The sequence below is a fragment of the Myotis myotis genome, unplaced genomic scaffold (assembly GCF_014108235.1).
Source record: "Myotis myotis isolate mMyoMyo1 unplaced genomic scaffold, mMyoMyo1.p scaffold_m19_p_15, whole genome shotgun sequence".
NCBI classification, from domain to species: Eukaryota; Metazoa; Chordata; class Mammalia; order Chiroptera; family Vespertilionidae; genus Myotis; species Myotis myotis.
Genome location: NW_023416319.1, coordinates 48,407,049 through 48,425,978, shown reverse-complemented (window position 1 = coordinate 48,425,978; position 18,930 = coordinate 48,407,049). Strand labels below are relative to the sequence as shown.

At 57.2% G+C, this 18,930-nt stretch overlaps 1 protein-coding gene across 9 annotated transcripts in view; it reads right to left on the bottom strand.

Annotated features, from left to right (window-relative positions):
* The window catches only part of ZMIZ1 (zinc finger MIZ-type containing 1), a 221,228-nt gene that overhangs the window by 86,262 nt on the left and 116,036 nt on the right, over positions 1-18,930 (bottom strand). For 8 of the 9 annotated variants that reach the window (XM_036337244.1, XM_036337252.1, XM_036337251.1 and 5 more), the window contains 3 exons: positions 15,639-15,747; positions 10,013-10,126; positions 3,144-3,249 (listed from right to left, as the gene is read on the bottom strand). In XM_036337244.1, coding sequence (XP_036193137.1) covers positions 3,144-3,249; positions 10,013-10,126; positions 15,639-15,698 — 280 coding nt within the window. In that variant the 5' untranslated portion in view covers positions 15,699-15,747. The remainder of the gene's footprint in view (positions 1-3,143; positions 3,250-10,012; positions 10,127-15,638; positions 15,748-18,930) is intronic. The other variant, XM_036337250.1, reaches the window with a different exon arrangement.

Below are 18,930 nucleotides of genomic sequence, written 5' to 3'. Positions count from 1 at the left end.
GGAGAGGGAGCAGGAGAAGGGGTGGGGGAGGCAGGCCGGGAGAGAAGGGGAGACACACGCACAGACACACAAAGATACAGCTCCCCTGATACACACACACACACACACACACACACGCCCCCTAATGTAGCCTCCCGAGACACACTCACCATCTCACACACACAGTCATGTGTGCACACACGAACACCAAGGAGAAAGTCTGAGAGGCAGAGGGAAGGGAAGGACAGACAGAGACAGACAGACAACATCAGAGACCCTCAGAGAAAAAGGAGGGGAGAGACCAGGAGGGTGAAAATTGCACAAGCCAATCAGACATGGTGGGAGCACAGATGGAGACGGAAAGACTGGAGGGCAGAGAGGCAGCACACGCTGGCTGCAGGGGCTCTGAGGACAGAGGACATTCTAGAGGTGCCGAGGCCTGGCTGGGAGGGGCCTGGGCAGGCCCAGCTGTGGGCAGGGTGGCCACGGGGGCCCCCACAGCTGTACCAGAGGCGGGTTACACAGGTCATGCACCCACAGAGCCTCAGGGAAGGAGCAGAGGAGAGTTGTGTAACAACAGGCAAGTCACAAGGCCTCCCTGAGTTTCAGCTCCCTCCTTCATAGGTGTGGGACATACCCTCTGTCTCACAAAGCTGGGGCTGCAGCAAGATCAGGGAGCACCCAGCAGGCATCAGCGGGGCCATAAGAGACCCATGAGGGAGGGCTGCACGGGGCCTGACCTCGCCCCGCGACAGGGAAAAGCTGGGGCTTCTGGGGGACCCCACTTTCCTGCTTACCCCTGACCCTTTGACGCTTTCCTGCCTTGGTTTTGCCTTTGACCTATCCTTTAGGTAAGGGGTGGGGAACCATTTTTCTGCCAAGGGCTATTTGGATATTTATAACATCATTTGAGGGCCAGGCAAAATTATCAACTTAAAAATTAGCCTGCTATATGTGGTCAAACATTTAATTAACTCAGCCCTAATGCTTCGGCAGGGCCAGACCAAAATTCGAGGGCCTTATATGGCCGAGTGCCAGACGTTCCCCAGCCCTGTTCTAGTTTCATCCCCTTGTCTCCACCCAACTCCACGAGAAGTGGAGCCTTCCTGGTCCAGCCGCCAGCATCCTTGTCCTAATGTCCCCAGCAATCTGTCAACCAGTTCCCCTCCCGCCCCCCACCCCACCCCTGCAACCTGTTCTTTTCTAGCTGGAACAATCTTTGCAAAATGAGAATTTAGCCATGTTCTCATTACTTTTAGAACAAAGACAGAATCCTCAAGACAGGCCCCGTGGGTTCTCACTGCTGCTGACTTCTGCTTCTGGGCTCTGGAACCACTGCTGTTAGTTCTGCCAAAAGCCATGCCTCCTTCTTCCTCAGGGCCTTTGCACAGACGGTTGTTCCCTTTACCTGGGAGGAAGCTCTTCCTCCTTCATCTATTCAACTCTTCCTCAGCCTTCCGCCACCCCCAAGTGTCTCATGGCATCCCTGACTTTTCCTTCATGGCACTTACCACAGCTTAAATTTACACACATGCATACATACACATACACAAATGCACATGCGCATACACCTGTGATTATTTGATCAATGTTTCTCTCTCTCTCTCTCTAGACCAGGGGCCAGGAAACCATGGCCTATACATGCTTTCATGAAAAAGGTTTTATGGGAACTAGCCACACTCATTCATGTCGCCTTTGGTTGCTTTCGTATGGACTGTGAGGCCTAAACTATTGACCATCAGGCCCTTTACAGAAAAAGCTTGCCAATCCCTGCTCCAGACTGCAAGTTTGCCAAGGTGGGGCCGAGTCTGTTTTATTTCTCATGTAGCCCAGCCCTGGCCAGGAGCCTGCGCAGAGCAGGTGCTTAACAGAGACATGGATGCGTGTATTTTTTGGAAAAGTAGCCATTTTTACCTTGTCAAAATTGTACTGACTTAAGTCATTACAAAAACTGCAGATTCCATCAGGAACAGACATCACTTATGAGATTCCAAGCGCATTTCTGACAAGCAGTTCAATACAACAGCGACATCTCAGCCCAGGCCGGTGCACCAAGGATCCCACAGCAGCGACTGGCCAAGGAGACCCTGCCCCACGGTTCAGAGGTGCCCACGACCCTGTGCACGACGGCCACAGACCTGAGAGGGAGCCCACCCCTCACTCAAGAGGTTAGGACTTAGGAAAACACATCACGAGACGCCCTTTACATGTTTCCATTAAGGCTCTTTCTACATCTACTCCAAAGACCTATCAACGAACTCAGAGAAAACATCCTTATATGAAGAAATCATTGATTTTTTTCTTTTTCAATGAGTTGTTCTGACTTGGTAAGAATGTTAACAACAGCTAGACACTATGCTTGGTGCTGTACAAACTTCTAGAGCTTACAGTGATCACTGCAAGGTAGGTCACATGGTCATTCCTGCCTTCCTGGGGAGGGGAACTGAGGCTCAGAGACCACGCGCTCAGCAGGGGCCGGGGTGGGTAGTGACAGGCCCTTGGAGTGTTAAAGCTTACACCGCACCCCTGCCTCAGCGGTGTGGATGGCGGGGAGTGTGCAGCCGTGTCTGCCTGGTGGGCGTGGAGTCCTCACAGACAGAATGCCGCCGGCTTCCTTCAGGGCCTCTATTTAAGACGGGGCCATGAGGTCCCTGTTAGAAGCCTGGATGTGCTGATTTATTTTTATTTAACAATTTTTTTGAATGACTACAGTGGAGTGTCAGGGTTAAGAATGATGACTCTGGAGTACAGACCTGGGCTTAAATCCCAGCTCGGCCACTTTTCAGCTGAGTGACCTGGGGAAATCTCTTCAGCTTCTCTAAGCCTCAGTTTCTTCATCTATAAAATGGGAATGATCCCAGTGCTCATGCCCAGGGGTCACTGTGGTGATGAAATGAGACAATGTACGGCTCCCTTTAGCCTGCTGTTGGGGTCTGGTGTGCCTTGGACCACCTGCTGGCTCTGAAGTGCCCCTGAAGGTAAGAATACTTCCCGAGACAAGGAACAAGTCCCGCCCGCGGGCTCTGAGCCCGGCTGCTCCTGGAGGCTCACACATCTGGGTAAACCTAGGCACCAACCAACGGGGATGGCGAACAGCCCTGGGTTAGAGTCCAGTTCCCCTCCCACATCCCCATGATGTCCGTGGGCCCCCAGTGGCCACCTACCGGCAGACTTCGGAGTGAACTTGTCTCGGTTCGCGGCACACACAGCCAGCAGTCTGTAGCCGAGGTCCAGGTCGAACCCTTGCTGAGCTGCCACCCGACTGACCACCTGCCAGCAAGAGAGGAAGGAAGGGCGGGGTGAGTCACTGCCTACCCCAGGCCTCTGAGCCCAAGGAGCAGATGTGCCCATTTTATGGGTGAGGCGGGCAGGCTGAGGCCTCGTCAGTCACTCAGCAAACACGGACAAGCACATCTTCCACGCCAGGCTTCCCGGACTCCGGGAGGCCCATGCCCACCTCCTCCCTACCATCATCATAGATGTCCTGTACCCACCGTCTCAGGGCCTTGCTACCTTAATCCTCCAAGCACGGTCCCCTCCCAGAGCACTGACACCCCCCACCCCGAGTTCGAATCTGCCCAGAAGGAGAAACACTGACTTAGGACACTGGGCTCCCGTGGAGCCTCAGCTTGGAGTTGCCCAGAGAGACACTCCTACGCTCCTCGCGGCTCAGCACTGGGCCAAGCCCCTTGCAGCCCTCGGACCTCAGCCCAGAAACTGTACACTCTCCCGAGTGGCCTGTCAGTCTCCAGGGCCAAGCACCGCTCACACACAGGCGGCTTCCATAAGGGCATTGCCAATAGCTGCGTATCCGGAGCCTGGAGGTCCCACCATCTCCGGTGAACCTAGAAGTATGGCCCAGGAGGGAGCGGGGAGGGCCCAGGAGGGCTGGCCGTCCCGGGGAGAGGTGTGGGCCAGGGTGCTCTGGGGGCCCTGCGAGGGGTCCACAGGCTCACAGGCTCACGGCCATCAGGCACCGCTCCCTCCCCGCCCGCTCCCAGGTGTCCTGTGCCTGCCAGCTCTGCTCCCTCCTGCCCGCCTCCCTCATTAACAGCAGGCAAATGAGATTCCTTATTAAGAAGAAAGGACCTTGGAAAATGGAGTAGCTTCAGGAAGCAGCTGGGCGGCCCTGGCTGACTGGGAAAGGAGTCCAGAGGTGGGGCTCTCCCTTGAGAGGCAGACTCACCCTCAGGCCCTAGAGACCACCTGCTCCCGAGGCATGCGGAAGTGCCATGGGGTTGGGCCTAGCCCCTGAGGCCATTAGAACAGTTCCCCGTCATGTGCTCTCTATTTAGGGGTCCTTACAAGGGCTCTTGGGCTAAAAAGGGTGGGAACACCATTAATCTAGGCTGACCCTTTCATTTAAATAATGCAGACCCTGGAGAGTATCTCTGGTGAACCAGGGAGGAGCGGGGATCCCCTTCCCAGGACCACCGGAGCCTCTTGGAGCGGCGCCCAGCCTCCCCCCCCCCCATCTCCTGGGAACCCCCTGTAAGGAGGAAACACGACTTTCTCAGGTCAGAATGTCTGCTCAGCGTCCCAGCCTCAAACAGAAGCCCCTGAGGCAGAGGTCTCCATCCCCCTGTCCCCCCCAAGGCCTCTTTCCCATGGGCTCTAGTCTCTCCTGTCCTGTGGTTCTCATCCCCCCCCCCCCCCCGCCACCATGTTCCAGAATCTCTGGGCCACCCCGGAGCGGGGCTATCCTCACGGTGAGTCTCAATGTTCAAGCAGGAAAACAAGGCCCCTAACTCTATGGCAGACAGACAGGTCTGCAGACAGACACTGCGCAGAGATCCCCAGGGAGGAGAGCCCTGGGGTGTGAGCAGTTTGCACAGGGAGTCCGTTTGGACTGGAGCATCAATGAGGCTGCTGTTTATGGGAAATGTCAACACGGGCGAACGGTATAGTGAGAGAGTTGGCTCCGGGCACTGAGGGCTGAGTAAACGTTTTGTAAGCAGAGATGCGCCAAATTCTTACAACGGCTCACGAGGGGGTGTTATCATCTCTGTTTTACAGATGAGGAAACCGAGGGTAAAATAACAGCCCAAGGTCCACGGGAGGGCCAGGATGTGACCCGAGGCAGCCAGGCCGCGTGCACGGTCATCTCTTGCCAAGAGGGGGCCTCTTTTTCAGCCCACAAAGGGTTAAGGCCACAGCTTCCAACCGGCCTGGCCTGGAGCACCCTCAGGCCCTAGTTTGAGGGCAGGAAGGTAAAGGTCCCACTGCTTGGCCAATACTGGCTAATCCTGTTGCTCTGGTTTAAAAAAAAAGGAAAACTAGCTAAATTGAGCAAGAGGGGCCTGGGGCTGGTACAAGGGCTGTCCTGCAGGCTGGGCCGACCCTTCAGAGGAGCAGGAGCATGTCACCAAGTCCCCTGAGCGCCCGCCTGGAGAAGAGTCACCGACAAGGAGGCTGAAGCCGGGAGAAGGCAGAACCTCGCTGAAGGTCACACAGCACAGGTGTGGCGAGCGTGCTCAGCTGGACCCTGTGACCCCCAAAGTGCGCATGTGCCCCCGGCTTCTGGGCCCAGCCTGAGGACCCTGGGAAAGTCCCACGAGGTGGACCCAGCCAAGCAGCCTGTCGTGTTTCAGAGGCCTGCTCCCCCCGAAATGGGCAGCACCCTCCGTGAGGGTCCCTTGGGAGGAAGGCCCCTCCTCCACAAAGGCTGTGGCGAGCAGCCTCGTGCTGCTGCCCTCTGCTGGCTGCGGAGCCCCCCCAGCTCATCCCAGCGGGCGGGAGGGTGTGTGTGGGGTGCTCCTCGGGCTGGCTGGCTGAGATCCCGACCCCATGCCAGGGGGACTGACAGGTCAGAAAATCCAACCACTCAGGCCACAGAGAGAAACGGAAGCCCAGACTCGAGAGAGGGGGTGTGCTCAAGGTCGTGTGGCAAATACGTAACTCCCACGAAGGGAGTGTGTTGCTTTGAAAAGCGGCGAGCCTTCTGGCCGGGAAGCAGGACAGGCTGCCTGGGAGAGGTTAGAGAAGGGTATCTGCTCCCTTCGGGGGCCGGACACACAGCCAGCCCCTTCTGACTCCAATGGTCAGGGAACTGGAGGCATGCAGGGCCTGTGTGCTCATCCCGCTCCACCCAATCCTGTGCGACCTACGGCTCAGTCACACAGCCTTTCTGAACCTCGGGTTCCTCTCCTATGAAGGTCTGAGGATGACCTCCATTTCCACAGTTGTGTGTAAGGGGCCCTGCCATGTTCAGTCTCATGGCTGTACCCTAACCCCTCAGGGCACTTCCCTACCAGTCTCAGCACAGGGCTGGTAGGTCTTCCTGCTGCTGCTTTGGATTAAGGCATGAGACTGGGTTCTGGTTCTGCCACTTACTAGCTGTTCTACGTCACTCGAGTGACTTAATCTCTCTGGGCCTCAGTGTCCTCATATGTGAAATGGGTACAAAATGCCCTCCTTGCAAGGGTGACAGCCAGCACAGAGTTCAACGAACACTGTGTGTGAACGTCCGCCCAGGGCGCTGGCAGTGAGGGCTTTGAGGCTGCGGGGACTTCCTCACAGGAGAGATGAGGCCCCTGCTGCTGTGCTAACTGGTCTCGGTTTCCTTCTTCCACCTTCTACCTGCCTCCCCTCCCCTGAGCCTTCTAACAGGAGGAAGAGGGAGCAAGTCCAGGGAGGCCTGACTGTGAGGGGGACACCCAGAGGAAAATCCTGGCTATGTCACTAAGATGGGGGGTTGGGGAGTGGGCAGTCAGCACCATCAGGAAAAAACTGGTCCTGAGGGTGGGGAGGTGCTCCAGGCTCCTGCACTTCTGAATCCTGGGGTCAGAGGGCATGAAGGGGAGGGTGGGCAGAGGCCTGCCCGGGGCCCAATGGGCCCAGAGCCAGTCACTTGAATTGTGCCTGAGCTGCTTGGAAGCAGCATGGCACACATGTGTCCATTTTCTGCCCGTGGCTAAGTGGTTTTTAATTGATATCCTCTAAGTAAGCCGGATCCAGAGGAATTTGCTCCCAGAAGTCACCCAGGGGATTGTGGCAACCTGGGAAGTGCAGGCTGCCACCTGGATGGGGCGGGGTTCATGTGTTTGGGGCCTGGACAGCCTTACCGGCTAGGGCCCTTGGGATCTCTGACCTCCCCAACCCATCCCTCTCCATGGGCAGGGCTTGGACTAAGGGTGCCTGGGGGAGGGGAGGACTGGTAGAATGGTCCTGGGGCACCTGGGGGGTGGTCAGCGTTACCAGCTGAGACTATAGCCAGCTGCTCCCCCTCTCTCAGTTGCCTTGCTTGTAAAACAGGGGTGATGATACCGTCTCTGCCCACCTTGGAGGGTCTGCATAAGGATGCAAGGGGGCAGTGCCCAGGAAAGTGCCTCGGGCCCTGAGGGTGTCTTCTGTGACCCTCCACCTCACCTTTCTCTCCCACTGGTTCTACTGAGCTCCAAGGACAGTCAGACTCGGCTCCCTGCAGCTGTGGCTGGTGGGCCCAGGACCTCTTTCTGACTAAGCAGTAGGTGGGGGGAGTGGGGGCAAAGACGGCTATTCACCCAAGTATATGCCTTAAGCAGGGGTGCAATGAGGAGAGGCTCAGCAGAGCAGCACTGTGCCTTTGTCCAGTGTTCCCTGCCTGGGAAGCACAGCCTCTCCCCTGTCCTAAGGGGCCCCCCTGGACTTCCTCCTCCAGGAAGCCCTCCACAATCCCTCCATCCCACCCTCTAAGGATGCTCCTCTTCAGAGCTCCTATCCTCACACAAATCGTATCCCATCACTCATCTGCTGAAGACCTTTCAAGGGCTCGCCACCGCCCTTCAAATATGCAAACTCTTCTCGCTTGGCCTGCTGGCCCTGTGTTAGCTGCTTTCTGCTTCCTCTTCAACCTCATCTTGTACCCCTCCCCCTTCCGCGTGCTCTGTACCTTGAACAGATCAAGCCTCAGGGCCTTTGCACTAGCAGCTCCCTCTGCCTGCGGACCTTTCCCTCTCATCAAAGCTGACTCCTTGACAACAGGTCTCAGCTGGAGGTCGCCCCTCAGGAGGCTTTTCCTGGCCACCACCCTGCCCTTCTCGCGGGTGTATGTCCTCAGTGTCAGCCTCCCACCGGAAAGTTAGCTGGGGGAGAGAGGTCTGCCTGTGGCACTCACCACATTCCCTCTGTGCCCAGCACAGGGCCTGGCCCCCTGCAGGGACTTGATGAGTATTTACTGAATGAATGGATGAATGACAAGGCCAGGGCAGAGCCAGTTACTGGCCATCTCATGCCCACCTGCCAGTCCAGCCCAGCCAGGGCATTGTCTGATTCAGCTGCAAGCCCCACGTCCTAGGCAGGGCCAGGCTCGGGGCGGGTGCTGGGGAACGTGGCAGCCTATCTGGCCATGTATTATGGGTGATGCCCACCTCCTTCACTCTGGCTGCCTGCAGCTGGGGCGGGAGTGAGGGCCTCTGTAACATCTGTCCCTGCCCACAGGGCTTAGCCTGAACCAGGATCCCCACAAAGAGGATTAAGGGAGCTGGGCAGGGAGGGGGGGAGAGCCCAGTGCGCTGGAGGTTGAGGAGGGCTGCTGGGCAATAACGGTGGCAGCCCGAGTTGGCCTGGTGTTCCCAATGGGGGCCAGATGGTGTTGGCTTTGGACAAACAGAGGCGCCTGGGAGGGTCCTGGCGGCATCCCTGCTTGGCCTGCCTCAGGGCCGGGAGCTGCGCTGTGGAGGCAGATGGGTCTCAGCTTGAATCCCGGGTCTGCTGCTCACGGGCGGTGGAACCTTGGGAGGTCAGTCACAAGTCTCTGTTTCCTCCTCTATAAATTGGGGAAGGGGGCAGGACCAGCCGCACAGAGTGGGTGTGAGGATTCAGTGAGAAGGCGTGTCCAGTGGGCCAGCTCGGTGTCAGGCAGAGAAGAGGTGCTTGGTAATGATGGCCCACGTGTGGTCTTTGTGGTCCCTTATTCCTCTCACTTTCGTCTCCCTCCTGGCTGCAGCTTCCCAGGAAGTGTGATGCCCTCAGGCTTTACCCACTGTTTCCCCTGGCCAGGCATCCATCTTAGTCTCTCCTGCCCAAGCCTTGGGGTGGCGGGGCTCCCCAGCAATCTGTTTCCCCACTTTCTCTTCAAAGCTGACTCAGGCCCTCTGAGCGGCCGCCCTCACACTGACGGATACAGGTCACATGGCTGGGGACATTCGGAGTGTCGGGCTCCTTCCCTGTGGCTGTCAGCCGGCGAGCTCTTAGGCTTGGCCAGCCACACCACCAGCTCTGGGTCTGGCCTCTGCTGAGCTCGTATCCTCGATCCCGACCAAGCTCAGTTCGTTTCAGTTCTCGGGTTCTCGTGCCCGTCTGGGCCTTGCACGTGCCCCTGTGCCTGGGATACCCTGGCTACACTCAGCGGCTTGTGCAGGGGCCCACACTCCTGCAGATGGTCACGTGGCTCCTTTTCTCAGTGTTCTGTGAGCCGCCCACCCATCTCCCAGTTCAAGCTCCCTTTCTCTTCTGTGTTTCCTCCACCTTGTGCACAATTTTCTCAGCCATCTCTTTCCATGTCTGTCTCCTCTACTGAAGAGGAAATCGGGCTCGGCAGAGTCTTATTCATCACTGGGTTCACAGGGGATTGTGCATGATAAACGAGGGATCAATCAGTATTCATTTAGATAGGCGGATGGATGTAATAGGAGCTCAATAAATGCTCATGTGAATAGCTAAGTGGATGGATGACCATAAAAATAGCTCAATAGATGTTTACCTAAGTCAATGAACAAATGCCTGGGTAGATGGGCAAACCCTTCAAGAGTCTCTCTGCTTTGCTTATGATGGAACATTTACCCCATCAGATTTATATATAACTCGCCAAAATAGGCCAGGTCTTTCTCACCAAGTGTGGGAACCCACAGAATCATGGAGACTGTGTCTCCTCATCAGACCGTTTCCTCTGGTGCATGTATGTCAGGGGTGAGCACAGAGGCCATCCTCTCCATCAAGGATGTCTTCCCGTCTCTCATCCCCCATCACCTGTGGCCTCCCCTGCCCCTGGCCAGGCATGCTGGTCCCGGCCATCTTCTCTGCGCATGTGCAGGTGGGGAGGGTGCGGACTCACCGTCAAACAGCCCATCAGGCTCTGCTCGAAGGGCCTCTGGAAGGCTCGTGGGTCTCCACACCAGTCCAGCAGCTCGGTGGCGGCATTGTGGAAGTTGGCAGGGTTCTGTAAGTGCTGCGGGAGGGAAAGGAAACAGCATGAAGTCCCAGGGATGCAGACAGCGCGGCAGCAGGGAAGACCCCAGGCCTTAGGGAGAGGAGACTCAAAGGCCCGATTAACACGTTTTCTTCAACTTCTCCTCATACAGCTTCCCTTTGCACCTCCTTCCCCAGCCCAGTCCCTGCAGGATGGGGATTAGCAACCCCATTGTAAAGGCAGGAAAACCAAGGTCTAGAGAAAGACAACGACATAGATATTAAAGTGATTTCTGGATCCTGGCAGTGCGGGAGGTGGGCCCTGCATGGTTCAAGAGGGTGCCATCTGGCTCCCAAAATTGGGGGTTGGCTTTTCCTGAGCCAAGACAGGCTGGTCCTGGAGATTCCTTCTTGACAAGCCCCCTCCCACCCCCTCCACCTGTGGCTTCAGAGCAAACGCTACCACAGCTAAGTCACACAGGAGCAGGGGGCTGGGAAGGTGGGCTAAACCAGGTGGTCACACCAGGGCCTGGTGGACGTGGCTCTTCGACCCCTGGTCTTCTGGGCCCAGTCTGGCTTGGCTCGGGGCTGTCGGCATCGTTGGGAGGGGTCCCAGCCGAGCCCAGGCCCCTCCCGGTCAGAGGCTCCTAATCAACAGAAGCGATTCTGGTGCCAAGGCCTCGGACTCAGGCCTTCCCTCCCTGACTTAACACATATCCGTGTCTTCCCAGGCCCCGCTGGGTGAGGTGCTGAGCCCGGCATCACGGAGCAGGTGGGGAGAAGCTGGGAGTCCCACGTTGGGGTGACTAAGTGTGGGTCCTCCGGCGGGTCATCTCGTGGATGTGCACAGAGGTCGGAGTGTAAGCAGCCGCAAAGGGGAAGGTGGTCCTCTGAGCTCCCTGTGGCCTTGGTGCTGGGAGACACAGGGAACAGTAGCTGCCCCCGGGGACTGCAGCCTCCCTTCCTGCAGCACGAGTCAGCCTCAGTGCCAAGGCGGGGAGGGGTCTTCGGGCTGTAGGTGCCAGCAGTCGGAAGGGAGCGGAATGTGCTGTGTGAGCCTCTGGGGCAGGGCCTCTGGGGGTCACACCTGCCTTCACCTCTTACTAGCTGCTGACTAGGGCCTGCAGGTCACCGGATGGTGGTGGAAATGCTTGTTTCCTTCACTTAGGGTTTTATGAGTGTTGTTCTATACAACGTGGCTTTTGCAAGGCAAGATTTAAAAATGGGTGGAAGAAAGTGGAATGAATGAGAATATCCTCCTTCTATGAAGGAACAATAAGGGGAGACGAAGGAAAGGAAGAGGGCAAGTGTGCAGCCACTCAGCTCTGTCACAGGGCTGGCTGGGGACTCAACAGGAGGAGGCTCACATGGCCCTGGCAAAGCGCCTGGCATATGGGGTGTGCCCGCGTGGGGCTGCCGTTGGCCGTGTCCGCCTCCCCAAGGCTGTCCAGGAAGCACAGCTGAGCTCGCAGCTCGAAGCCCTGGCTCCACCCAGCACTCTCTCTGCAAAGGCCGAGCTCTGCGCTTCATTTGCAGCGCATGGGAGGAACTTCCACATATAGAAACATGCCCTTTGGGAGGGCACAGAGGTCCTCACCTCTGTCCTTGTGCGCAGAGGTGACTGGTCCCCTCCAAGGCCACGGGCGGAACCTGGGCTGCATGAGGAAAGCCAGGAAAATTGACCAGTTCCCTGCCCGGCAGCCTCCTTTCGCTAACTGAGTTATTACGTTTATTTACATGATGTCACACCCAATTAGTAGGGTCAGCTGCAGCCACAGGCTGCTCTCTGAGCTGCCTGCCCACAGCACCCCCACCCTTGGCACCCTCTTTTGGGGCTCTGGGCTCACAAGCGGCCTATGAGGGCAGGCTCAGGGGCCGTCAGCTTGGGCTCTGAGTGGTCACCTGTGGGCACAACTCATTGGTCGAAAGTATGTCAGGCATCCCCTTCAGTGGCTGTTGCTCTGTGGCTCTGCGGCTCTGGCCAAGCCCCTCGCTTCTCTGTGCTCTGGTCACTTGTTTCCACTCTGAGGGGACTGGCGGGCACGGAGAGACTGAGTGATGTAGTGAAGTGAGCGGGACAGACCTGGGCCAAACCCCACCAGCCACTGAGCCAATCAGCCCCGGTGGGTTCCGAGCGGCAGATCCCTCATCTGTAAAGGGGCGTAATGACAGCTCGCAGGGCTGCTGCAAGGGATAGAAATGATACCCCTGACGACATCCCCCCACAGAGGAGGGCCAGGGGACGGTGACTGCTGCTCTGCATGCTGAGGCCTTTGCACTGTCTCTTATTCCTTCTATGAGCATCTTGGGCATAGAAACAACGCTCTGTCTGCCTCTGGACCTGGAGATGGCACAAGGCCAGGCCCGCACAGAAATGGTCGGTGAGCAGCTAACTGTCCAAAGGAAGGTGCCTCTATGGTGCAGGCCAGCAAGCTGACCACTTCAGAACAGGTCCCAGTGGCACACGGAGAGGCTGGTGGGTGAGGCTGGCCAGCCTTGGATGGGCTGGGCACGGGAGCACAGATCTGAATCACGGGCACAGGCCCCCCTGGCTGTGGCAGGGAGCACACTAATCCCCCATCACCCACCAGGAAGCCTGCCCATCTCCACAATTCCTTAGGAGATCTGGGCTCTATCCACTGGCCACCGAGTCCACTGGGACAGGAGTAGCGGACATCAGTGCCCAGACCAGGAATTGGCTACCCAGACCAAGTGATGAATGCTTTTTCCTGTCAATCAGCCTGTAAATCAAATGATCCATCCATCCATCCATCCACACAAATATGAATCAGTTCATAACCATCCATCCACTTACCCACCCACCCATTCAGCCATTCACTACTTTATCCATCACTCATCCATCCACTCATCTACCTACCTATCTACCTATCCATCCAGAATTTATCTAACCACCAACTCATCCATTCATTCACCCATTTATCCATCCATCATCTAAATATACCCACCATGTAATCACCTCACTGCCCATCCACATGTCCATCCACCCACCCATGTATTCATTCCCTCCGCTACCCATTTATCAGTCCACCCCTGCCCCCTTTCCCCAGCATACTTGGGCCTCACCCTGGCCTGGGCACTAAGCTAGACTTAGAGATGGATATGGCACACCCTCTGCTCCCAAGGAATTTAGCCTGATGAGGGGCCTGATATACGCCCTGCAGGGCCTACAGCTCAAGGCAGAAAGAACAGGGGGGGTGAGGCAGCTGCGTGCCCAGGAAGCACTAGAATTCAGAGATGGGCACCGGGGGTTTGCGGAGGCTGCTGAGCAGAAAGGAGCTGATTTGATGGCTTTGCAGGTAAAGCCCAGATGTGCCTGTGACCTCTGAGTGGGGCACATTGTAGAGGGCACTGATTCTTCTGGTACCTGAGGCTGAGAAGGGGAAAAGGCAGCTGAGCCAGAGGCCCAGAGGGAAGATGGGCAGCAGGGTGTGGGGGATGGTGAGTGCAGCGATGGCTAGAACAGGGCGGGCGGTGGGGGAGGGAGGACTCTGCTGTAACAGGGGCAGAGCGGAGAGGGGAGAGTCGGAGGCTGCAGGCTGGAGGCCCCTGCCTGGAGCCCTCCCAGAGAGAGGCAGGCATAGCCGCCACATCCATCATCCTCAGCATGCAGACCTGCCCGCCTTTCTCTTCTGATTAGGGTACAGGATGTCTGAGAATCAACAGTCCTCAGCCAGCTGCGGCCACCCTCTGGGGCAGCTGGGGAGCGTCTGACCCGAGGTGAGGGAGGGGGCGTGCAGGGTGCAGGGAGCTCTGAATCGTGAGGGAGAGCATCTGGACAGCTTGCTCACCCTCACAAACATGCCACTGTCTGGCCCAAAGACAGAGCTCCGTGGGTGTGTGCACACAGTGTGCAGGCAGGTTGGGAAGAGCAGCTGCGGTGACCCCTGGCCTTCCGCACTCTATGGCTGCATGCGTTACCATGCCCACTCCGCAGGCAAAGCGAGATAAAAGCGGCAGCTTAACCAAGGTCAGGTAGCTAGTGAGGGCGGGACTCAGGTTCACTAGTAAGTCTGAGCTCTGGGCACCCCACTTCGAGAGGGCTGGACCCCGAGAGTAAAGGGCACCCTGATTCCTGGTGACACAGAACCAGGCGGGGGTAGGAAGGGCAGGTGCTGAGCAGGCCTCAGGAGCAGCTGCGTGCCTGGCACACAGTCTCATGCACAGGGGGCATGACTGTATCATTGGGGGGTGGAGGCCACTCACAGCCAACCCTCATGGGCTGGAGAAACTGGGTCAAAGGCAGAGCCCTGCAGAGGAGGAGGAGGGAGCAGGGGAGGAGGGAGCGCATGTCTGGTTTCTATTCTGTGACCGTGAACAGAGGCGTAATTGGCATTTGGGAGAGCTGCTCGGGCTGAGTTCAATCTGTAACAAGTCCTCTTCAATTTCCTCTCCTCAGCCTGCGCACAGGCTTCCGAGATTGCCCTGCTTGATGCTAACGGGAGGGAGGACACATCCCTCATTCCCGGGACCAGCCTCAGCTCCACTGGCCCCGGAGCCCAGGGAGGACCTGCTGTGGGGGGTGGGGGTGGGGCTGCGAGCTGGGGTGCTAGGCCAGTGGCCCACGCTGGTTACCTGAGCTCCCTGCCAAACCCGCTGAAGCCAGGGGACGTGCCCCAGCACTGCCCTCCCTGTCGCTGAGACATGGAGGACAGCCTTGCCACCATTAGCTGTCACCTGCCAGGCGCCAGGGCTGGGCCTGTGCTTCACCCACAATATCCTCACAGCATCCTACCAGGAGGGCCTTATCGGCCCCAGCTGACAGATAGAGAAATTGAGACGCCGAAAAACAAAAGGACAGCACACGGTGGGTACATGGAGCTGTGAGGATTGGGCCCAGTTCTGTGTACTATCAAAGCCACACCCCTTCCCCGTATCTGCTCCTCCCTGGAGTAAAATAACATTCTGCAGTCTGCAGAGATGCTGTCACTCGGAGCTGCAGGGAAGCTAAGCTCAGAGGGTGGGCACAACCCTCCCAGCCATCACTGGAGGCAGCATGGGGGGCTGCCTCAACCAGGCTTCTCAAAGTGGGGAGGTCTCTGAGCCCACTGTGAGCGTTCCCCACCTCTGAACAATCCAGACGGGTCGCTGGCAGGCAATTCGCCTCTTGAGCTGGGTGTGACTTCAGGCTACTCCCTTCCCCTCTCTGTGCCTCCGTTTCTTTTTCTGTAACATGATCAAGTTTCCCAGGCCCTTTTCTTCTGTTTCTTTATAGAGAAGTCACTGGAGCAGAGGGATGGGAGCTGAGGTCTGGGAAGGAGTTTGGCACCAACTGCATCCTCAGAGTGCACAGCAGAGCCCAGAGAGGGCATGACAGCTGGGAAGAGGGGCAGGGACGAGGCAGAGCCGGCATTTGAACCTAGTGTGTATGATTCCAGTGAGGATGGTCCATGCCAGCAGTGCTTTCCCAAGATGGGTGGTCAGGTAGCCCCAGGCATCATCTCCATCCTGGGCCCCAGATGCGCACCTACAGGGCAGGCCAGCGCCCCTACTGCCTGTCCCTGCAGAGGAGTGAGCTCCGGCCACACACCCACCTGCTTGATGCACTGCAGGCGGTCATTGGTCTGCTGGATGTGCCTGTCCATAGAATTCATTCTGGCCGTTTCGCTGGGTTCTACCCGAGAGCCATGAACGTTGTCCAGCCTGTGGAGAGAGAGGAGCATGGGCGTCACTGGGGTTGCGCCAGGCCCGCCAACCTTACAGCCACCCTCCAACCCCAACGCTGCCGTGCTGGCCCCGGCGGCTGCCATAGGCTCCTGGGCCCTTTGCGAGCCATGGCGGCCTCCGCCCCAGGCAGCCCTGCGCTGGAGGGAGGAACCGTGGCCCCAGCTGCCCAGCCTGTCCTTCCCCAAGCGTGGCTCTGGGAGCCCCATCCGGACTGAGGACGGGAGGAGCTCCCGGGTGTTCTCTGTGGTGACTGATGTGAGCACTGGACAGGCGTGCCCACCATGGGACGTGCAACGCACACTCAGACATGCATTTCTATGCACACGCGTGTGTTAGGTGGTGGTGGTGGGATGGCAACTTCATTTCAGATTCCAGTTCAGGGCTTAGCCTACTCGATGTGGCTATGTGTGTGTGAGCATGTATGTGTGTGAACATGTGTGTGTGTGAGAGCATGTGTGTGTGTATGAGCACGTGTGTGTGTGGCGGGATCTTCCCCTGTGACGACCTCCACTGCACTTGTTGGTGTAAGTGCAGTGACCCTGTCGTGTCGGGTGCCTCCTCAAATCCCCACACTTTAGAGTCTTCATACTTTACAAACCGCTCCACCTCCATTTCCCCCTGTGCCCTCCTGGGAAAGAAGGAGGGAGGCCCTTACGACCATCTCCACTTTCTAGATCAGGAAACTGAGGCTCACAGAGAGGAAGGGAGCTACTTGGTGGCACAGTGCTAGCCCCTGACTGAGTGGTCTTGGGGACATGAATGTCCTGGCCACCGGGCTCACTCTTCCTGAATGGCCGGTGGGAGCACTAACGTGAGTGCCACTCCTCCCAGGCGGCGAAGCCAAGCGGGAGAGGCCCCTCGGCTCCAAAGACCCTGGAGACCCCAGGGCTCTGCAGGGGGGCCACGCTGATAAAGGTGGAAAAGGAGATGGAGAGACGGAGTGTTCCGCTCTGGCATCCCCACCGCTCAGAGATCCAGGTCTTTGGCCAAAGCAGAAGTCTGCCCAGTGCTGGGTGGGTCTGCCCTCCCACAACTCAGTGGGCATTTCAGACACACGGTCAGACCCGGGGCACGGAGCAGAGGCTATGGCCCCAGGCCTCTCTGCTACTCTGAGACACTGCCCCCTGAAGGTTCCTCCTCTCTGGCCCCACTTCCTGGGCACTTTCTGTGTCTCACTTTACTTCTCATGCTCACTCTCTAAGACTACAATTATCTCCATTTCACAGATGAGGAAACCGAGGTCCTGAGACCTGCCAAGTCCCCATGGCAACTAGGTGTTTGGACTGGGCCCATATACCTGTCCGCTTCCATGCCTGGGCTCTGGCCCCAGCGTGAGCGCCAGCCTGGGGACCAAGGTTGCTCCTCCTCCTCCAAGGAGCTCTGCTATGCACTCCACACTGCTCAGTCTGTGCTTGACAAGACAACTTATTTGCCTGGGTCACGACTGAGAAAGTCCACAAGGGGATCCAGTGAAGTGCTGGCCATTCCCCAGGCCCGGCGCCCTTCCTGGGAGGATCAGTCACCAGTCTCCTGGCGGTGGGGGGGCTCATCTTGGAGAAGCAAATATCTACGTGTCTTCCCCCTGCCACCTCTTAAAAACCAGAAAACGAAAGCATTGTACACACACTAGCTGAACCTTGATTTTCCCCCCTCTTAATGATATATCAGAGTTTATTCCACTCAAGATATAAAGAGCCTTTCCATTTTTAATGGCTGCACAGGATTCCAAGGTACGGACCAATCGCCTGCCCCCACCAGGTGCTGTTCTAAGGTGTGCGGCCCTAGTCCAGGCCTCCTCCTGCTTGGAGTGATAAAGCCGAAGCCGTCTCCACATGTCATTACTGCACACAGTGGTGCAGGTCACCTGTTCCTGGCCACACCATCCCCGTGTGGGTTAGCCTGGAGAACACGCTCGGAAAAGCAGAGCTGCTGCCTCACGTGGGCCTTATCCTGCTGATACGTGCTTTCTGGGTTCACTCCATCCAGACCACAATGAGGCATGTCCCGTATTTATTTCTTCTACCCTCACCCCACCCACCAACCATCCCTCCACTCCCCGCACTTAGCACACATTTATACACCCAGATGTCCGACTTCTCCATCCATCACTGATCCAGCTACATGCCTGTCCATCCACCCACCCGTGCACACATCTTCGTGCCCACTTGCCCATCCATGGCTGCTTCCAACTCTCCCAGCGAGTGCTCTCCTGCACCGGTCCTGTGCCGGTCCTGGGCTAGGTCATGGGGCAGGCAGAGATTAAAATGAATTAAGTTTACAATGTTCAAGAAACTCTTGATCTAAGTCTGTATTCACTCCAGGTCACCTTCCAGGTGACTATTTGTTGAGCTCCTTCTATCAGTCAGGTGTTTCGGGCACTGGGCACAGATAGACACTGTTACCCTACCCCCTCCCACTTTACAGATGAAGAAACTGAGGCTCAGAGGTTATAGTGCAGTGGTTCTCAACCTTCCTAATGCCGCGACCCTTTAATACAGGTCCTCATGTTGTGGTGACCCCCAACCATAAAATTACTTTCGTTGCTACTTCATAACTGTAATTTTGCTACTGTTATGAACCGTAATGTAAATATCTGATATGCCAGATGTATTTTCATTGTTTGCGACCCACAGGTTGAGAACCGCTGTTATAGTGGAAACTAGCTCCAGAATCCCGGCTTTCCCACCACAGCCTAAATTGTACAGGAACAGGGAGGCCCCTGCAGGAGGCTTCTCTGATGCTGTAAACATGTGTGCTGGGGGAGAAGGAAGAGGCGAGGGTGTCCCTGAAGCAGGGGCTGAGTTTACACGCACAGAGCCTCGGCCAGACTCACGTGGTAAGTGCTTTGGGGCCAGAGACAAAGCATGTGGGCACGGGCACATTGGCTGCCAGGGTCCCCATCAAGGAGTGGTCTCCACAGCCAGCCAAAGGGCAACATTATTGCCCCAGGCCAGCTCCACTGGGCGTGCAAGAAAGCCCAGGTCTCTGCAGGCCTCAATCCTGTCCTCAGGCCGCAGCCAACCAGGACAAAGGGCCTGCGGCAACCCAAGCGGCCAGCAGGGGGCACTGTTGACGAGCCTACGTGCCCAGAGGGGCTTCGAGCAGAGTAGGCTTCTCTGGCATCTAGGCCTTCGGTTCCCCATTTGTAGAGGAGGATGG